The sequence below is a fragment of the Calidris pugnax genome, unplaced genomic scaffold, assembly GCF_001431845.1.
Source record: "Calidris pugnax isolate Ruff unplaced genomic scaffold, ASM143184v1 scaffold211, whole genome shotgun sequence".
Classification (NCBI taxonomy): Eukaryota; Metazoa; Chordata; class Aves; order Charadriiformes; family Scolopacidae; genus Calidris; species Calidris pugnax.
The window spans coordinates 1,075,214-1,093,525 of NW_015091083.1; the positions used below are offsets into that span (position 1 = coordinate 1,075,214).

Below are 18,312 nucleotides of genomic sequence, written 5' to 3' on the forward strand. Positions count from 1 at the left end.
TCAAGTACTTTCCCAAAAATTTATTGAAAATTGGAACCGCGGCACACAGTATTACATTCGTACGGGGAAAGCAGGGTTTTACGGCAAACACTGTGCCCGAGTCACATTTTTTGCTTACAACGCATTGAGATCAGACTCGGGGACTTCCTGGACAAACCCATCCCCTCCCCAAACTGCTTTGGTTTCACAATTAAAATACAAGGTGACCCACTAGGACAGATGAATAAAAACTGAGAGTAACTACTGGCCATCGATTAAAAAAAAAAAAAAAAAAAAAACAAAAAAAGAAAAGTGAAGTGTCACCAAGAGTATTTTGGTCCTGCCACCCACCCACACCACCACCAGGGAAGGGCTTATTCTGTGATTTTTTTATTTTAGAAACAAGTTGAAAAATTAAGTGGATTTAAGAAAAACAAAACCCCACTGTGTGTTCCCCATTCCCCTGAAGCCTGGTCCGTGACACTGTGAAAAGGGGGTTTCTACTACAGGTTTCTTATAACAATAAAAAGAAGAGGGGGGCAGAAATTTGTCTTAGAGCTGCTCTTGTGCCTCCCCTGCAGGCAGTGAAGAAGCTGTTTGTCATGGCCCCGCTTGCTGCAGGGAGATGCTGTAAAACTTGTTAACTTGCTCCATCCAGGTGAGCCTCCAGGCAGGGGTCCACCACAGCTTTGCTTCCCTACTCAAAGCAGCAAGGACTTTTCTCAATGCACGACAGGTCTTTTGAGGAGGCTACAGGGAACAGGAGCACCACTGTTTTCTGCTGAGTATAGAAAGCACTTTAAAAAAAAAAAATAATATAGAAGGGGGTCGCTTCCATCCGCAGGGGAAGAGGGTTGCTTTGTGTTGTTGGTCTCTGTTTTTATTTTACAGTCTGTAAAAATACTCCATCTGGCCGTCCACATCCATTCACAATATAAAGCAGTAAAAAATATATATATATTTATATATATAGAATATGGTTTATTTATACAGTTACACTTGCAAGGCAATTGATCCTCCGCTGGCCAGGCCCTTCTACCTCCAGATGCTCTGCCTGGTTGATACGACTGCAAGACAAAACAAAAACAACCTGAGCAACTCCATCACAGTGGGCAAGCACTTAGAGAAAGAAAAGGGGAACGGAAAACAGGGCATATGCAAGCCCAAAGCCTGGACTGGGAGATAGACATGCAGACACCATGGTGAGACAGACATTTTGGGCCAGGAGGGGAACTGCAGCAGGGTTTTGCTGAGGGGATGGTGATATGGGTGGGAATGGGATGCCAGGATGCAGGCAGCATCACCACAGTCGGCAGAGACATCACAGCTTGCTTTTCCAGCACCCGAAAATGTGGTGCAAGGTGGAAATAGGCTCATGGGAGGTAGAAAGGGTTTTGGGCTGAACTACCCCCAAGATGGAGCAGAAGTGACTCCTGTAAAAGATGGGAGCCAAATCCTCCCCATCTTAACGCTAGCAAGGTCTTAGCCCCAGGGGATGTGGGCAGGAAAAGGGGTCAAGGAGCATCCTCTGCAGCTCCTGGCAAGCAAAGAGCCAGACTGCCAGTGCGTGAGCCCCTGGCAGCAGAGCAGAGGCTGCCGGGGTGTAAGCTTTGCTCTTCCTAATGGCATCTATAAATAGCTCCGGCCTCTCGCTCCCAGCACTTGCTCGCTCTCTGCTGCCCGTTTTGGGCAGCAAAGTCCTCTCCCCGCTTCCCACGCGTCCTCCCCAGCCCAGCTCACGCTCCCGGGGACCCGCCGGGACATACGCACCCTCGGGGTTCAGGCTGGACACCAGGGGCTCTGGCAGGGTCCTGGGATGGCTGAGGAGCTGCTTGGTGCTCGTGCGGGGAGGCGAGTCGGTGCCGGTGGCGGGAGGAAAACCTACGGGATGTGGAAAAATGCCCAGCTCAGTCAGGGCTCGTGCCTCCCGTGCTCACCAGGCAGGGCTGCTGCAGTGCCACCGGGCAGCCACGTCACCCTCTCTGGGTGCTCTGGAGGCAAAGTGACCGGGTCCCTGCTTTCCCCTGCCCCCTTCCGCGAGAGGCCCCCACCGCCTCCTCTCACCCCTGCACGGATGGATGTGGATACAGCCCCAAGCACCGCGCTCGCCCTTCCCTCGCCAAACACAAAGAGGTCATCGGCGGCTGCAGCCTGTCCCCACCAGCCCACAGGCCCTGGGGGCTGATGCTGGCCCTCGGTCACCTGCTTTTTGCCGCCGCAGTGACATGCGGCAATGCTGCAAAGGAAAGCTCCCTGCGGCCGCCCCAGCCCCAGAAGCAGCAACATGGGATCCGACCCCCGAGCGTGGCTACAAGCAGCCCTGAGGCTTCAATGGGGAGGAGGAAGGAGCCCCAGGGCCGGCAAACCTCAGAGACCCCCCAGGGGTGGTGAGCAACTGCCGTGCCAACACCAAAACCCCGTCCCTGCTGCCTAACCTCAGCGCCCAGGGCGGAACCGGTCAGCTTTGGGGCCGACCCCCTTGGAGGGGGTGCTGACCCCCTTGGAGGGGGAGGCAGGGAGTGGGCAGGGGTCCCGCGGAGCAGCCCCCGCGGCCGAGCCGGCGGCGGCGTGCTGACCTCCGTTTCTCCGGCAGGCTGGCAGCTCGCGCGGGCTCGGCTCCGGCTGGGCATCCTCCTCGGGCCTGGCCTGCAGGACGGTCACCGTGGCCCCCGTCTGCTGAATAAACTGCTGCAAATTACACTGCCTCAGCTCCTTATTTAATTCCTCCAGCTCTTGGGTCTGGGCCTGCAAAACACACACCGGGGGGGACACACAGGGTGAGCTACATGTCCTCCCCATGCCCCAAACCAGCTGGCAGACCCCCGTCCTGGGGCTGCTCCCCCCACTGGGGCCGGCAGAGGGGACCTCAGGCGTAACGTGGCTCCACCACCCCTCTCCAAGGGGCTGCAGGAAGCAGGGTGCCTGGGCTGTGGGGACAAGGAAGGTGCTGTTTTGGGAACAGCCCTGCTTTGCTGTGTCTCCACAAGAGGGTGCGAGCAGCCGTCAAACGGCGGCCGCCACGGTGCCGGGAGACACCAGCCGCAAATGAGATGCTCAAGACAGGAGGCTGGAAGCACAGCTGCCCTGGGGAAGAGCAGCCACCACCGCCTGGCTGGGAAAAAGCTACTCCCTTTTGCTCCACTGAAGAGGACTCGTTTGGGCAGCAGGCAGGGGTCACACAGCACCTGGACAGATGAGCCAGGGGGCATCATGGCTCAACCCCACGGCTGCCATCTCCACACTGCACAGCCGCCATGCACAGCTTGCATGACTTTGTGCACAGGCACCGTGGGGACGTACACTATCCCCCTCCACACTCCTTTATCCAATGCCACCAACCCTGCACATGAACCATTTGCTTCAGCACCATTATCCATGTTGGAGCTGGGTGACGCTGTACTCCCCATGCACCAGCCAGCAGGAGCTCCAGCCCAGCCCCAGCTTGCACAGAGAGCAATGGGTGTGGGACTCTGTGTTGGCTGGGCAAGGGTGGTGGTGTGCCCAAAACAGCAGCCACAGCTGCTAAGCCATCTCCACGCACCCAGCCCCATGCTCACCAGCCAGGTGGGGCGGAACCAACTCAACCCATCGGCCCCATGCCACTGGAAAGCTGGTCCCATTCCCTCCCAAAGGTCCCACCACCCCATGGGGCTGCTCAACCTGGTCCTATCTACCTGCAGGTTCCTTTCAGCTTCCTCCAGGGCCTTCTCCACGCTGGCCAGGTTGCTCTCCAGCTGGGTGCCTTGCTTGACCTTGGCCTCCAGGTCTCTTTTCATCTTGGCAGCCATGTCCTCCAGATCTGTGGGGCTGGGCGCAGAGGTCTCCTTCCCCCTCTTGGCCCTCTCAGCCATCTCCCACTGGATCTCCTCCTGCAGGGCTTCAGTCCGGGCGCTCAGCTCGTAGATCCTCTGTGTGTACTCCTCCAGGCTGGCCCGCAGGCTCCTAACCCGCTCCTGCCGCTCCCGCTCACACTCCTTCTCCAGCTGGAGCTCGCTCTGCCAAAACTCCTCCTCACCCAGCTCTGTCTCATTCCTCCGCACCAGGTGCTCCAGGTAGAGGATCTCATCCTCCTGCCCGGTGAGCCGGCTGCGCTCCCAGAGCCGTAGGTCCGTCTCCAGGGTGTCCCCGTGGGCCTCTAAGGAATGCAGCTGCTCCTGCTGCCGCAGCACCCTCCTGAACAGCTCCTCTTTGGAGGCTTGGACAACCCCACCGCCCTCCAGGTCCATCCCTTCCCGTGCTTGGTGCCTCCAGCGGCTCACGGCAAAGAGGTCGCCAGAACCTGTAGGACCCAAGTTGAAAGTCATGGATTTTTTTGACTCCCGGGAATGGGGTACATCGGTGCCGGCGGGCCTGGGCTTGATGGGCAAGCTGGCCCGCATGAACGTCCTCTCGGGAGCTTGGGGAACACCCTCTGAGGAGGGCCGCTCGGCCACGCTGGGGCCTGTCCGCCGCAGGACAAACTGCACGTCGTTGGCATACTGCCCGCACTTGGCCAGCGACTCCAAGGGGCATTCCAGCGGCAGCAGCTGCCGCTCCTTCTCCCGCAGCTTCTGCACCAGCACGTAGCGGCCCGTCTGACCTGCGAGGAGAAGGTGAGCACGTCAGATGGGGAAAGCCATGGCCAGCAGTGGTGTGCCCAGGCAGCAGCTGGTGACACCCACACCACCCCAGAGCAGGAACCCCCATTCCCAGGAAGCACCTGCAAGTGGGGCATCAGCACAGCAGATGCCTTCACTCGCAAAGGGGCAGCCCCCCAGCAGATGGAGATGGCTCACCGATGGCCCGTGCCAAGGCGATGACCACTTCTTGGCAGGTGGTTTGCTCCGAGACGCCGCAGACGACCCTCTGGATCCCGTCCACCCAGACCTTCAGCTCCATCCCCACAGCTGCCAGGCCTCAGGTATGCTGGGTCATTGCAGGACGGGCTGCCTGCAGGGAAAGAGAAACCAGGTTTCCATCCCAAGCTGCTAGTGAGGAATACAAGCCACTTTAAGAGTGGCATCATTAAATCATCTTTAATGCCAGCATCTCGTAAGGTGCATCCTACACCAAGCAGTTGCTCACTGCTGCCCTCCATCCGTGTCTGCGGCTCTCCCTCTTTCCTTGAGCACAGATTGCCTTTTTGCTGATATTATTAAAACACCGATGATCATTTGTTAAAAACAAAACAAAACAAAAAACAACACCACCAATTTTTTTTTTTTTTTGGCTCATATCTGGGTAGCAGGTCCGAATCTTCTCGTGGTGGGAAATGATGGAGTTTGTGTGCCTGCATGGTGTCCTGAAAATGATGTCCAGGTTATTTCTGCTGCGAGTGCAGACTTTTAATGGGTTTGCTGGACTTTCACTGTGATTTCTCTGACAATTTGGCAGGGCAGCACCGAGGGATTTTCCAAGCAATATTGGAAAAGTCTGCCCACCCTCGCAATGGGATATTGAGAGAAGGTGCAGATAATGCACACTTTAATTTATTTACCTCCATCTCTGTTTATCAGAGAGGGATTAAGAAATCAAAGTAAATCATCTTTCTGCACAAAATGTGACCAAAGGTGGGGTTTGAGAGGGGGAGGCAGGTACGAATGTCCATGTCGAAGCCAGGGCTCCCAGGGGACCCTCTGCCCAACACCCGGGGCTCAGCCCAACTCCCACCTGGTGGCTACTTCTTCTGCATTAAAACAATTAGTCCAGGTGCACCCAACTCCTGCCTCTTCCAGCAGCTCAACAACTGCGACAGTCTTAAAAAAACCCCAAAATAAAGCAAAAGTTGTAAAGAACTCAAATATTTGAGCTTACAGTGTTTTCAAACATAGTGCAAACAAAGATAGATCTTTCCACCCCCACCCTATAGCACTTTTTTCTAGCACCAGGCTTCTCTGAGAGCCCTGGGCAGAGGAACATATATAGAAAATTTCCAGGCCCTCTGTCCAGAGGGTTCCAAACTGCTTTCCCAACTTAACCCAGCTGGTCGCAGCATCTCCATCCGTCAGCTCCAGCTCTCCCACGTTTGCAGCTGGGCTGCAAGAAAGCTTCAACTCAGGTTAAACACCACTTCTTGCTTATTTTTTGTTGCCTGCTTGAGTAATCAAAGGGAGGGCTCAAAGGGTCCCGCCTCCAGCAACACAGGATTTTAGCCATGGTGCAAGAAAGGCAAGGAGAAACCGGGGGAGGTAGGGCTTGGCGAGGCCATTCCCTGTGGGTGCCAGGTCCCGTTAGTGCCGCCCCCCTGCCCACCTCTGAAACGTGGGCACGGAGCAGCCGCCGCAAATACCTCGGCGCTGAGCTCATGTTTGCCTTGGCTGGGCAGCCAGGGAAAACCAGTGGGGGTGAAGGGCACCTTGGGCTCGGCCGACCTGCCTGTGAGCCCAAAACTACTAAAATTTGCAGGGTTTAGCCCCATCTCATTTCAAAACCAGGTTTTGGCACCGTTTCCCCCCTCCACCCCCCCACGTTGAGCATTCAAGGCTGTAACCAGCCCCAGCGCAGAGCAAAGTCCAGGCAGTGCTGTGGCACCACCCAGCTCACACCAAGGCCACCGTCCCGTCCCCCCACACCACAGCACCCCAAAATGCCAAATTGGGGGTGGCGACACATCTCGGGGAAGCATTGCCCCCCACCCCAGCCGGGGACCCGGCTAGCTTCAAACCCCATTTCCCCTCTCCCGACCCCATGGTAGGGGCGAGGAGCTTAAAATAAATAAGGAAAAAATAACCCAGCCAGTTGAGCTGTGTCGCACAACCTCACCTTGCTGCCCCAAAAGAATATCCAGCGGTTTCTGAAGGGTGCCGGGCTTGGGAGCGAGATGGCGGCCGGCACAGCAGTCCCAGGCACCTGTGTGGGTTCAAACCTGGCACCAAGCTCCAGCCCCGCCTCGGCCGGCCGCCCCGGCAATCATTTACCAGCAGCCGGCACACGGCACACCACCGCCAAAAAGCTGGGAGCGGTGGCGGCCAGCTTCTCTCCTGATACAGGGGAAACCACCCCCAAAAATCAGCCAGCATGTCCCTCCCTGCTGCATCCCCCCAGTACCCCAAAATCCAATCGCTTTTGATATGATTCTTGCAAGCACAGGGTGTCCCCATTAATCAATCGCTCGCCGTAACCCTTGGGGTTTTGGGGGTGGCCGTCCCCAGCTCTCTGCCAGATATGGGATGTTATCTGCCCCTGTTTGCCACCCTATTTGGGATGGTAAATAGGGCTGGGGGCTGCTCCCTCCTCTGCCTGCCCTCCTTGCCCCTTCGCCAGGGCGGGATCAGCTGCCCCAGCCTACCTAAAACCAGTCTGGCTGCCCCTCTTCCCCTAAAGCCCTGGGCTCACAGAGGAGCTGACAGGATGAAGGCAGCTCATCCCCATCTGGGGGGACCAGCAATGCTCCTCACTCCCCCCAGTCCCTGCTCGGAGGTGGAGGACATCACAGCCCACACACAGCATCACATCCCCAGTATCCCACCGTGCCAGCATCACCCTGGGTCAAAAAAATCCAAACCCCATCAGCCAATAAACCCCCAAACCTCCACCTTGTTCCCAGCATGACTTCCAATGTAGCCCCCTCCAGCTCTTTACCATCACCCCTAAAAAATCAGCAGCTGGGGCAGGGGGGCGGTCTCATTGCACCACTTGCAAATGTGATCCCCCTCTCCCCAAGCTTCACTGCTGCCCCCCTGCTTTAATTAGTGGGTGCCTTCCTTACACCACCAGGGAGCTAAGAAGGCGCTTTATTTAGGGAGGGGTGGGGGCAAGAAGCACTTTTCCTTCAGGAAGAAGCACTTCTGGGCAGGCGGCCGGTTTCCAGCTGCCTCTGTTTGTGTTCGCCTGAGGAGGTCACTTTGATCAGGAACCAGGAGCGCAGGCGGCTGCCAGCCCTGCCGCCTGCCCCAAAAACAGCCCAGGGAGGCGAGCAGGTGGCTGCGGGGACCGGGACGCGTGACGGCCGCTCCCAAAAGCCACTCTCACTTTATTCTTATTTCCCCCCCTCCACCATGGATTTCTAAGTCATTCTTCTTGGAAGCAGATTAACAAAGTGACTAATTTTCTGCTCCCTTCCCCATGCAATGGGTCCTAAAATTGAGGGTAGGGATGACTCATACCACAATTTCAACAAATTTTCTAACTGGGAGTTGGAATTTCAAACGCTGACATTAAAAAAAAAAATTATTATTTTTTTTTTTTTTTAAATTAACAAATCTCAGATCCTGCAGCTTTATTTTGTTTCCTGGCATTGCTGTCTCCCAGCCTCCCTGAAGCTGTTGGGCTAAAGGAGATGAAGTAGCATTTCTGCAAGTGCACGAGAATGCATGTTTTGCACAGCTCCTACAAACCATCATCCTGACAGCTGCTGGGACTCACGAGGGTCCAGTGATCTCCCTGGACCTGAAATAATACAAGGCCAGCCAAGAAATTGACCAGTCACCCACCTTACAGAAATAAGGACAGACACTGATTTACAGGGACCCCCAGAAACTGACACAACACCTTCCAGCCAAGAACTGCAAACACTTTGCAAGTGCCTTTCTCCCACATTTTGCCACACACAAGAAAACAAAAATATCCAATTAGGAAAACCACACCAATTTTGCACCCAACAGCAAGGCCAGTTTTAACCCAAATCCCACTGCATCCCAAATGCCTCCTAACGAGCACTATCTGGGTGCTGAGCATGAAGGTTTTGAGCTGAGCAGTCCACCAGGGCTGAGGTTTTACCCATTCCTGGGGGTTTGCTTGCCTCCCTCACTATGTCCTCTCCCTGGCAGAGCTGGGTATGGGGCTGGGCAGGCAGGAGAGCAGCAGCACAGGGAGAGCTTCCCAGCAAACCTAATTAAAACTGCAGAAAGCCAGAAGACTAGGCTTTCAGGTCAGGGTTCAGGCTGGGGCTAGAGGTATAAAGACTCATAATTAGTAAATAAAGATGCATTTGTACTCGAGAGCAGGCTGTGATGAGCCCACCATCCAAGGAGGACCAAGGTGTCCATAGGGACCAGAGACTCTGCATCCCTTTGGATGTGCTCCAGGTGGGTGCTGAGGTGCTCTCAGCCATTTTATTCCTGCTCTGAACCTGACCCTCTCACTCCTCTCCCGGGGGGAGGTACTCATCCCAGCTGTGAAAAAAATCCCAATACATGAGTAAACAGCAAGTGGGGAGGGAGGAGTGGCCCCATGCCGCCATCCTGCATGCCAGAGAGCTGGCAGGCTGGCCGTGACTCACCGCCCCAGATCAGCTGCTGCAGTGACGCATCCAGAAGCTATTTAATGCTTCCTGAGGTCCCTCCCTGCCCAAGGTATGGGGCACAGCTCCTGGACACCAAAGGGAAGAGATAGTACTTGCCCACGTGCTGAAACTCTCTGTTTGGGCAGAAGCCTCCCCGTTACTCAGGTGTGGAGAGGTGACCCAATATGGAGAAGATGCACAGGGAACCAAAGCCTCCTGATGGGAGCAGCCAGTTGGAGGGGATGGGCTGTGGTCCAGCCTCCCCTCTGGCCCATCAACAGTGTCCTCCTGCCTCGGGTCCCTCTTTTAGAGTAGCATCACCTGCCCTCAGCTGGGGTGTTGCAGGTATAGAGCAGGTCTGCTGGGCTTTCAACGCCATCTCCATCCACGCAGTGATGCCGCAGTCAAAGATTGAGGTTGTGGCCAAGGGTTGACGAGGCTGGCAGGTCCAGAGCTGCAAGATCAACCATGGCAAGGCTTGACAGTCTGGCTCTTTCTGGGCTGGCAGATCCCATGCTGGGTGGAGATGATCACCCACGGCTTTGAACGTGGGTTGTCCAGAAGACTCTGGCAAACACCAATGGTAGTTGTCTGTCCAGAAGACTCTGGCAAACACCAATGGTCACTACCACTGCACCAGGGAACACCAGGCACAGCCCTGCCTGCAGCCACATGGTGCAGGACCTTTCCATGGTGCCATGCCCATCCTGAGGATAATAGCTCCAGGATCCTGAAGGGACATCATCTCCTGGACTGGTGCCAAGCAGCCAAGAGGGCCATCTACCAAAGAGGTCATTGTCCCCTCCTGTGGCATGGGGGCCAGCACGATGCAGGCCAGACTCCAGCTCAGGACTACAGCCTGGGGCAGCAAACAGGTTACTTCATCCCGGCACAAAGAGCTGACAGGGTTAAACAAGCTCAAGAGGTGACAAACGAGTCCTACCAGAGTGGTCACAGCCCAGAGAGGCAGCTCTTCATCCTTCTGCAGTCACAGGGAGAGCGAGCAACCATTACTCACCCCTCAGGCCTATCAAAGCCACAAGCTCTTGCGCAAGGTGGCCACAAGCACCCAGGAGCAAGGAAGGAGGAGGCACACAGCTCTAATTCACACTCAAGTGGCTTATTTAGGGGTGTCCATAATAGTCCCCACATCCTTGGTCCACCCATCACGCCCTGTCCAGCTCCCTGCTCTGCCATGTCATGTCTGACAGCAAGCCCAAAGAAAGAAAAATCAGCAAATTAATGAAATCAGTAATTTCAAAACCGCACAAGGGCTTTGCAGACTCCACTTTTCTCTCCTCCTTCAGGTGGAGAAACCCCAGCGGGGGACAGGGATAACCACTGCAAACGTACCCTGAAGGTGCAGCTTTACCAGAGACATGCGGATGGATCCCAGCCCACGTGCATCCCTGGGCTCTGTTGTTCACTGACAGCAAGCAGCTTCTGCTGGGGGCATCTTATGATGCACTAACACACACCAGCATCTACGGAAGATACAGCCGTGTTTCAAGGAGTTTTTGCACCCAATGGAGATCAAAGGGGCAACACCAAGAAAAGTCCCATGGCACTTGCACAGCTCAAGAGCTAAAGCCTCACTTGAGCCTGAAGCCACAGGCCACTGCTGAAGTCCACCAGAACCCAAGGAGGACGTGGCCCACATATGAGGATCTTGCAGGAACTGCTCAAAGAGACAGATTTCTGGAGAGCCATTAGCACCATGACAGCAACCCCCCATTAAGAGCAAAATAGAGGCTTGGTGGATTTTATCCTCCACTTCCTCCCCAAAATTACAGACCCACACTAACATGCCTGGGGTGTACCACTGAGGCTGGCCGATACTGAGCAGGGTGGGAAGAACCAGGGACAAATTCCGCCCAGGGCTGAGATGAAGGATGGGGATGCGCCTCAGGGTGACAGCCTTCAGCAGGGATTTAGGGGAGGAAAGTTCACACCCTGGGTGATGCGGAAGAAGCTCATCCCATCTGTGCTCCACCTGCGGGGATTTCTCTCACTGTTTGTTTTTCACCCAAGCTTTTGAGTCTCCTACAGCATCACACCCATATGAAGGCTTCAGAAACAGCACCGGGAAGGAACTGGGGAACTTTTTCCCCCTTCTTAAACAAGCCAAGATTTGTCACCATTGCAGGCCAGTGTCAAGAGCTGTGTTGAACCATCAGGGATCACGGGCAGCGATGACATTTCAGGGATGTTTACTAGCCAGTCCACCCCACAGATAAGCGACTAACCAAAAGCTCATTATAAATTAAAAGAAGCAAACCCCCCCTCACCCCCGCCACCCACTGCACACGCTCATGTTACAGCATTTCAGCCTGGAAGGGGAAGGATCATCTTCCTCACCTTAATGCATCGTATTTCTCCCTTGAAGCACTAATGGCTACTGTCCACAGGGGGAGAAGAGCTGGCCAGGCTGGCTAGTAAAGTCTGACATAAAGATGAAGGTTTGCAAGGGAAACACGAGCAGTTATTGCTGTAACCATCCCCATCAAACCCCAGACACACAAGTGAGCGATGTCATGAAAGTAGCCGAGTAAATTTTAGTTTCTTCTCAAGGGGGCAAAGCAAAACTAGCAACAACACGTTGATTAGAGGGGAAAGTGGAAAGGCTCTTGCACTGCCACGCTCCTTCTCACTTGTGCAATTGAACCTGCCCAGATGCTGAACCCAGGAGGGCTGGGGAAGTATTTAGATGTCCAGCTCCCAGCACAGGGGCAAGGTTGAATCTCGGTACCTTCGGGCTCTAGGCTGACCTAGATCAGCCTTGAGGATTTGAGATTGGACTTTAAAACCTTTCAGGGTTGAGTCTGCCCCTTGATTTTTCCCTAAAATTATTGCCTTTATTTTTAATATAAAAAATTTGGTGCTTGCTCTTCAGCACCATCAAGGCACCCCCTGTACCTGCAGCTGCTGCCCAGCTGTGAGCCCCAGTGCAGCAGCTCCAGGATGCCCTGATGTCTGTCCTCTTCAAGGGGTGGCTCACAATCCAGCTCTTAAAAGCCAGGCTCCAAGGGGTATTTGCCAGACCATCCACGGGCAAATACAACCCCGGCACACAGCTGCCAGTGGGTTCAGCATCCCTGCTGTGTTCATCTTCCACAGTGGTCATCAGTGAAAGCATGATGCAATTTGTGAATATTCCTCTGTTATTACACACAGCCCATTCCGCAAGTCCAAAACCAGCTTATATTTCTCACCACACAGGATGCAGGAAGAATGCTGCAAATCTGGAGATGCAAAAGCCTGTTCAAGCCCTGGAAATGCTCTGAAGTACCCAAAGTATGTGCTTTCTCCTCCCCAGCCAAAGAGGAGGAGAAGTGTTTCAATTTCCTCCAAATTTGCATTTCCTCTCCTGCAAGGCTGAGACCAAAATGGAGAAAATCCAACCAATGACCTATTTCTCCCAATGCCTCCAGAAGAGCCAGAAGCAACCCTCAAAATGTGGTTTCCTCATGATGCTCTCCCGGTCCAGCCCAGAGGACAAGATGCACCTTGGCAAGTGGAGATAGCACTGACCTGCCACTCTACCTCAAAGTGATCAAGGATTTAATTTCCACAGGATTAAAGAAAAATTCAGACTGTGCACCTCTCCTCTGACTAGGACCAGGGACATGAAAAATCCAGATGACCTACAAATGTTCTCCCCTAACCTGCCTTCCAGTCTCCTTCAGAAGAGCTGGTGTCAGCCACCAGCAATTCTCTTTCCACTCCAGTTCTCATCCTAGGGGAGAGGGCAATTAACAAATTAGCAAATGCAAAACCAGGAACAAACCTTCCAGATTTTATTTTTCATTTCCAGAATAACTCACAGTTTCCTACCCTGCTTCAGAAAGCGGCCACACGCCAAGGACACACTGCTGGGTCTCTGGAGGAGAGGATGCGATGCACTAATGAATATGCAGGTGCATGCTGCCACGGATATTTATTTATAACTTCGTAGGATTAAAAAGGCCTTTAATGACCACTTGCCAAGAGCTAACATCATTCCTTTTTTTTCCCCTCTCACACACGTACAGACACAGAGTCAAATAAACAAGAGACCCAGAATTAATCCAGGCTGAAACCTTTGATAAGACACTTGGGTATTTTAGAAGTCTCTGTTTTCACACTACCTGGCACATGATTAATTAGGCAGAGGTGTTATCAATCCCCACCTGAACCCACCCAGAGATAATAAGCTCTTTAAAGCACTAAAATGGAGGCACATCTCTGGAGAGGCAATTCAATCCCTTGTCTGGCACTAAAATGAAAGGGGCCATCCACTGGGGGGAAATAAGTCACTGTCCTTCAACACGCGATGGAGATCATGGCTGCATGACCAAATTTAATCCCTGAAACCGCCTTGCTGGGAGGCAGCAAACCTCTGGCTGAAGGGGTTTTGATGCCAACAAAAGGCTCCAATAAATGAAATAAAAATATATTGGTTTTTCAGAAGCACTTAGGAGCTTGATCTTCATGCAACTCATGCTCACCTGGGGTCGCTTTGGGGAAACCTCTGTAAGAGGTTTTTGAACCTCCTACCCCAACTTCTTTACACTCCCAGCAGGTCATTAAAAAACCAAATTAATTTCAAAGAGGACAGCACTAAGTCCATTATTGCAGCCTAGGCAATCCTCAAATCGTGTTAAAACATTCCAAAAATTACTTAAGGTAAAGTACATTCGAGGGACAACTAGTCCTCGACATGCAGCATCTCAAAGATGAAAAGCAGTGTCGTTTCTAGTGCATCCACTCCTGGGTCCCAGGAATATTTCCCTGTCAGAGTGGGACAGCAAATGTCCTTCCACAACATAAGATGCTGAGTTTCTAAGATTTTTAAAAGGTTGGAAAGAGCAACAGAAAAAGACATTTTTTAAAAAATATAATTTATAAAAAACCCCAAACCCTACAGGAATCCTTTTCTCGTTGTAAATCCCTGTGCAGATACAGCTTTCTTCCCCACTGATTAGTGTTGGAGCAGGTGAGAATGACTTGGGCCAGGTATGACATGGCACAACCCGGCGCCCAGGCTGGCTTAGCCCTGGGAAAGCCTCGCAGAGCCACCCCTTTGGGATGGGACCCTGAGGACTTGACAAGCTGCCTGAGAAAGCCCTGTCCCAGTGGAATTGGGGTAGGGAGGAGAGGAAGGAAAGATGTTCTTGGAGCAAGCCTGGGAAACCCTTGACTTTTTAAAGGCACACATTATTAAGCAAAGACCTGGGCGTACTGGTCAAGAGCTCAAGTTGTCCCTCAGACAAGCAGGGCAGGTTCACGTTGCAGGAAGCAGCCAGCACTGATCACAACATGCAAAGAGGGAAATGCCTGTCGCCTGGTCCACCCAGCCTTCCCACCGCCAGTATGTTTGGCTCCTTGCAGGAAGGAGCACTGCCACCTCCGAACATTGCCAGAACTTGGAAAAGAAAACAAAAATCAGCAAGTGAAAACAGCAACCACAAAGCCGCCAAAAAAAACCAACCCAACCCATCTTTATTCTTATCTAGATATGTCTGTGGTGTTTATCCAACCCCCTGCACACCACCAGCCGCCTCAGGCAAGCATCCAGAGGCAGAGACCAGCTCCCTGCTGCGCACTCGTCCCTGCTGGAGAAAGCAGTATTCCCAGCAGGAATCATTAAACCAGCAAGAACCGTAAAAAAATGCCCTCCCCGTGATCCCTCAGCCAGGCAGCTTCACACCACCAACTGGGTGCTCCCACCCTTTGCCAAAGGCTTCCCTGGGCTGGCAGGAAAAGCAGGGAGCAAAGGGGGGCTGCCACTAGCTGGACTTCTCTGCTGACCCATCTGCTCTCCTACAGGATGCTGCAGGTGCCTCCAAAGTCCCCGTGTGCAGGAGCACAGCACTAGGTCTAACATCATGAAGGACATGCTAAGAGCACTGCAGCATCCCATGGCTAGTCCTCCCAGGACTGCAGGAGGCAGCTATGGGGGACACAGGGAGGTTTGAGCACGTGGCTCCTAAGACCAAGAGCTCCAGCAGGGTTATGTAGCTGCAGACGAAGCCTTCCCAAATTCAGACAGTGCTCAAGTGCCCCGAAGTTTCCAGCTCAGGGTTGATCCACCCATGCCTTCAGGTAAGAAGTGTTGTGGGTTTGGGTTTTTTTTGTTTGTTTTGTTTCTCCCCCCCCCTTTCTTTTCTTTTTTTTGAAGCAACGAGTTATTCTAGATGTCTAGCCCAGGGCAGCTGGAAGCACCTCAGCCCTCAAGAAAGCGCTGACTCCAGTCCACAAAAAGCCAGATAATCAGCTGCTCTTAGAAACTCATGAACTTGGCATCTGAAAAATGGAAGGACATAAATTGTTAGCAATCATTTACAATAATAGGATTTTGTTAAAAACCTTCCATCGAGACACACTTACGCCTTGACTACACAGGTTTACAAGGGCATAGACAAGTTGGGACAGATTGAGGAACATCCCTTAAAAAGATGCTCTTAAAAACAACGCATACACACAGAGCTAATACTTAACATGTCCCTCATGCCTTTATTTAAGCTCAGGCACAAAGCAACCCATCGTCGAGCAGCAACTGGACTTCTTCCTAGCTCACCACAGCGCCCGACATTGCATGACTTGAGGAAATATTCTGCTCCAAAGCCTTGGCACACACATCATGGCCTCCCAGCCAGGGAGGATCAACACCTTATCTGGATTTAGTCCTAAAGCATCACCCCCCTGGCACACGGGGGAGAGCACAAAGCGGGCTGGGTGACTTGCAAGACACCACTGGAGGCTCTTCCCATAGCAGAAGACACAAATGGGACAGGGCACATAGATGTTGAAAAACACAGACAGGATGAACCAAATACATTCAGGCAATACTTCTCTGCAGCACATGGTGACAACGAAGGCAACCACAACACATCTCCATTATGGAGGTGGACAGCATACACATGACCAGAGCAGACCAGCTGCCATCCAACTCCATTTTACATCCAGTCCCCAAAATACTTCAGCACAGAAGCTCCTCTGTTTGCCCAGATGCAGTAAATCCCTGCACCTTCAGCAATTACACCATGCTCCCTTTTTTTGGTGAAGTTATGTTTCAAAGAGCCCCCTGGGGAAGGAAGCACCCTAGGATGATTCAGACCGGCCATCCCCACACTGCTTCGGCCAGCAGCCACCCGCTGCCAAAAGGTTTGGGCAAGCCTGGCAAGCTCTCCAGCATGCTCGCTGGGGCCTGCAGGTACCCAAAGCCACCAAGTGCCTGAGCACAGACATAACTTGATTTTCTTAAGCAAAAGGGGGGGGAGGGAATAGTAAAATAAATCAGATTTAGTTCTTCAGTTGTTTCATTATCTCAGGGTCACACTGTTGGTCAGGTCTCCCCCTTCAAGCGCTGGGTAGAGCTAACTCCCACACCTCCCTCACGCTCATCTGTGGAGTTTTAGTCTTTGGATCAACCGGTATCCCCTTGCTAGAAAATGTCAGAGCACAAGACCCCCACACCCGCAGGCGCTGCAAGCTCCCCGGCCCCGCAGCTTTCCATGAAAATGTGGAAGAAAGGCCTTAGGAAGACATATGCACTTGAGGGGCTGCTTGATTTCCACGCTATTTCAAGAGGGCGCGGGGAAGCCAGCGGAACTATGCTGAGAGGGAGGCCAGGCGCCGTGCTCAGGCTCTCCCGGCAGATAACCGGGATGCGGGAGGATTCCTGGCATTCCAGTGGCACCAGCAGAAGGTAAGAGCATTCCCTTTTCCCCACAGCCCCTTCCCAAGCAGACACCATCAGCACTGCTCAGTACAGAAGGCAAGCAGCGTTCGGATGTGCTTCCTGCTCATAACCACTGCAGATACAGCACGTGCACACCCAAATTTGCTCTCTGCTCCCTAAGAGGAGGTGCAGTTCTTGCTGCATGAAGAGTGCAGACCCACACAGCTGCCCGGCGAGGCAAGCGGACGGTGCACGGAGCATCCCTGTCCCACCCCAGCCAGGTCCAGCACCCCACCATTTGACAGCTAAGCTCTGTGGTTCGTGCTGCCACACGTTCCCGGGGCCCCGTGCCTGCCCGGCATGTCTCGGCAGAGCACCGAGCCAGGGCCCACGAGCGCGCCGTTAGCACTGGCATCCCCGGGATCCGGCCCCGGCTCCCCGCGAGGAGCAGACAGAGCTCCTGTCTCACCCCTTCGGATCATCCCTCGCCCATTTCCACCTGCCTCTTCCTGATTTCTCCTGAAATCAGCCGTACCAAGGGAGTGCCACGGGCTGTGCCAGAGGTGGTGGCCGAGTGAGAGGTGTGTGGCCATGACCCCTTCCTCTGTACAGTACAGCCCTCAAACCCACGTTTGGGTTTTTAACCTGCAACTGGGTTTTTAATGTGCGATTACAAAGTGGTGTCACGGGGCAGGGAAAAAGCAGGGAGAGGAGTTTGTTCTCCCACCCTCGGCGGGCCACAGAGTTACGAAACAACCTGCTGGTGGAGTTCACAGAAGGCATCAAAAGTATGCAGCGGAAAGCCAGGCTCTTATCGAGGAATTTAACCCCTCTCCTCGGGGAGCCGGAGATGTCTCTGAGGGGAGGACGGACAGACAGCTTTGCCCCATGGATGCAGACCACGATGGGAGGCTCCTGACATTGATAGCTGAGATTCCATGCCACCTGGGCTGTTCCTCCACCGTGGGCTCTGCCCAGCACTTCCAGTGTGAAGTGGGCACACAGTGTTGCTCCTTTGAGTGGGCCCTGCTGGGGACGGGGTGCCAGCACCCGTTGCCGTGGACAGGTGGGAGGCAGAGACACCCAGTACCCGACCCACCGGGACACGACAACCAGGGGCACCGGGCAGGAGGTGAAGGGGCTCGGAGTCCTGCCGGCGCTGAGCGCTGCTCCCGGTCACCCCAGCGCTAGCTTAGGGGATTCCCGGTTTCTGCAGACGCTCTGCCCCCAGGTCCCCTCCTCGCCCTCCCACCCCGCTCCGTGCGCCCCATCGGCTCGCAGCCGCAAAATAATGGGGTTCTCCCCCGTTGCCGGTGAGCCCTGCCAGGCACCCGCTGTCCCGGGGGCGGCTCGCTCCGGGGAGACCGGGACCACCGGCCCCGCCGCCACCACCACCGCCCTCCCCGGGGCTGCTGCGGGCAGGGCAGGGCCGCGCCTCGCCCCGGTGCTGCCAAGCGGCGGCGGCCCC

At 54.1% G+C, this 18,312-nt stretch overlaps 1 protein-coding gene across 3 annotated transcripts in view; it reads right to left on the minus strand.

Annotated features, from left to right (window-relative positions):
* LOC106897217 (ras association domain-containing protein 8-like) overlaps positions 1-18,312 on the minus strand; it is a 35,731-nt gene continuing 17,419 nt past the window's right edge. The window contains exons 1-6 of one of the 3 annotated variants that reach the window (XM_014957722.1): positions 6,721-6,823; positions 4,755-4,908; positions 3,654-4,558; positions 2,556-2,724; positions 1,750-1,860; positions 1-1,046 (exon numbers count right to left, since the gene is read on the minus strand). In XM_014957722.1, the coding sequence (XP_014813208.1) occupies positions 1,015-1,046; positions 1,750-1,860; positions 2,556-2,724; positions 3,654-4,558; positions 4,755-4,857 (1,320 nt within the window). In that variant the 5' untranslated portion in view covers positions 4,858-4,908; positions 6,721-6,823 and the 3' untranslated portion in view covers positions 1-1,014. Of the gene's footprint in view, positions 1,047-1,749; positions 1,861-2,555; positions 2,725-3,653; positions 4,559-4,754; positions 4,909-6,720; positions 6,824-18,312 lie in introns of those variants that run through there. The other 2 variants (XM_014957723.1, XM_014957724.1) reach the window with 2 other exon arrangements.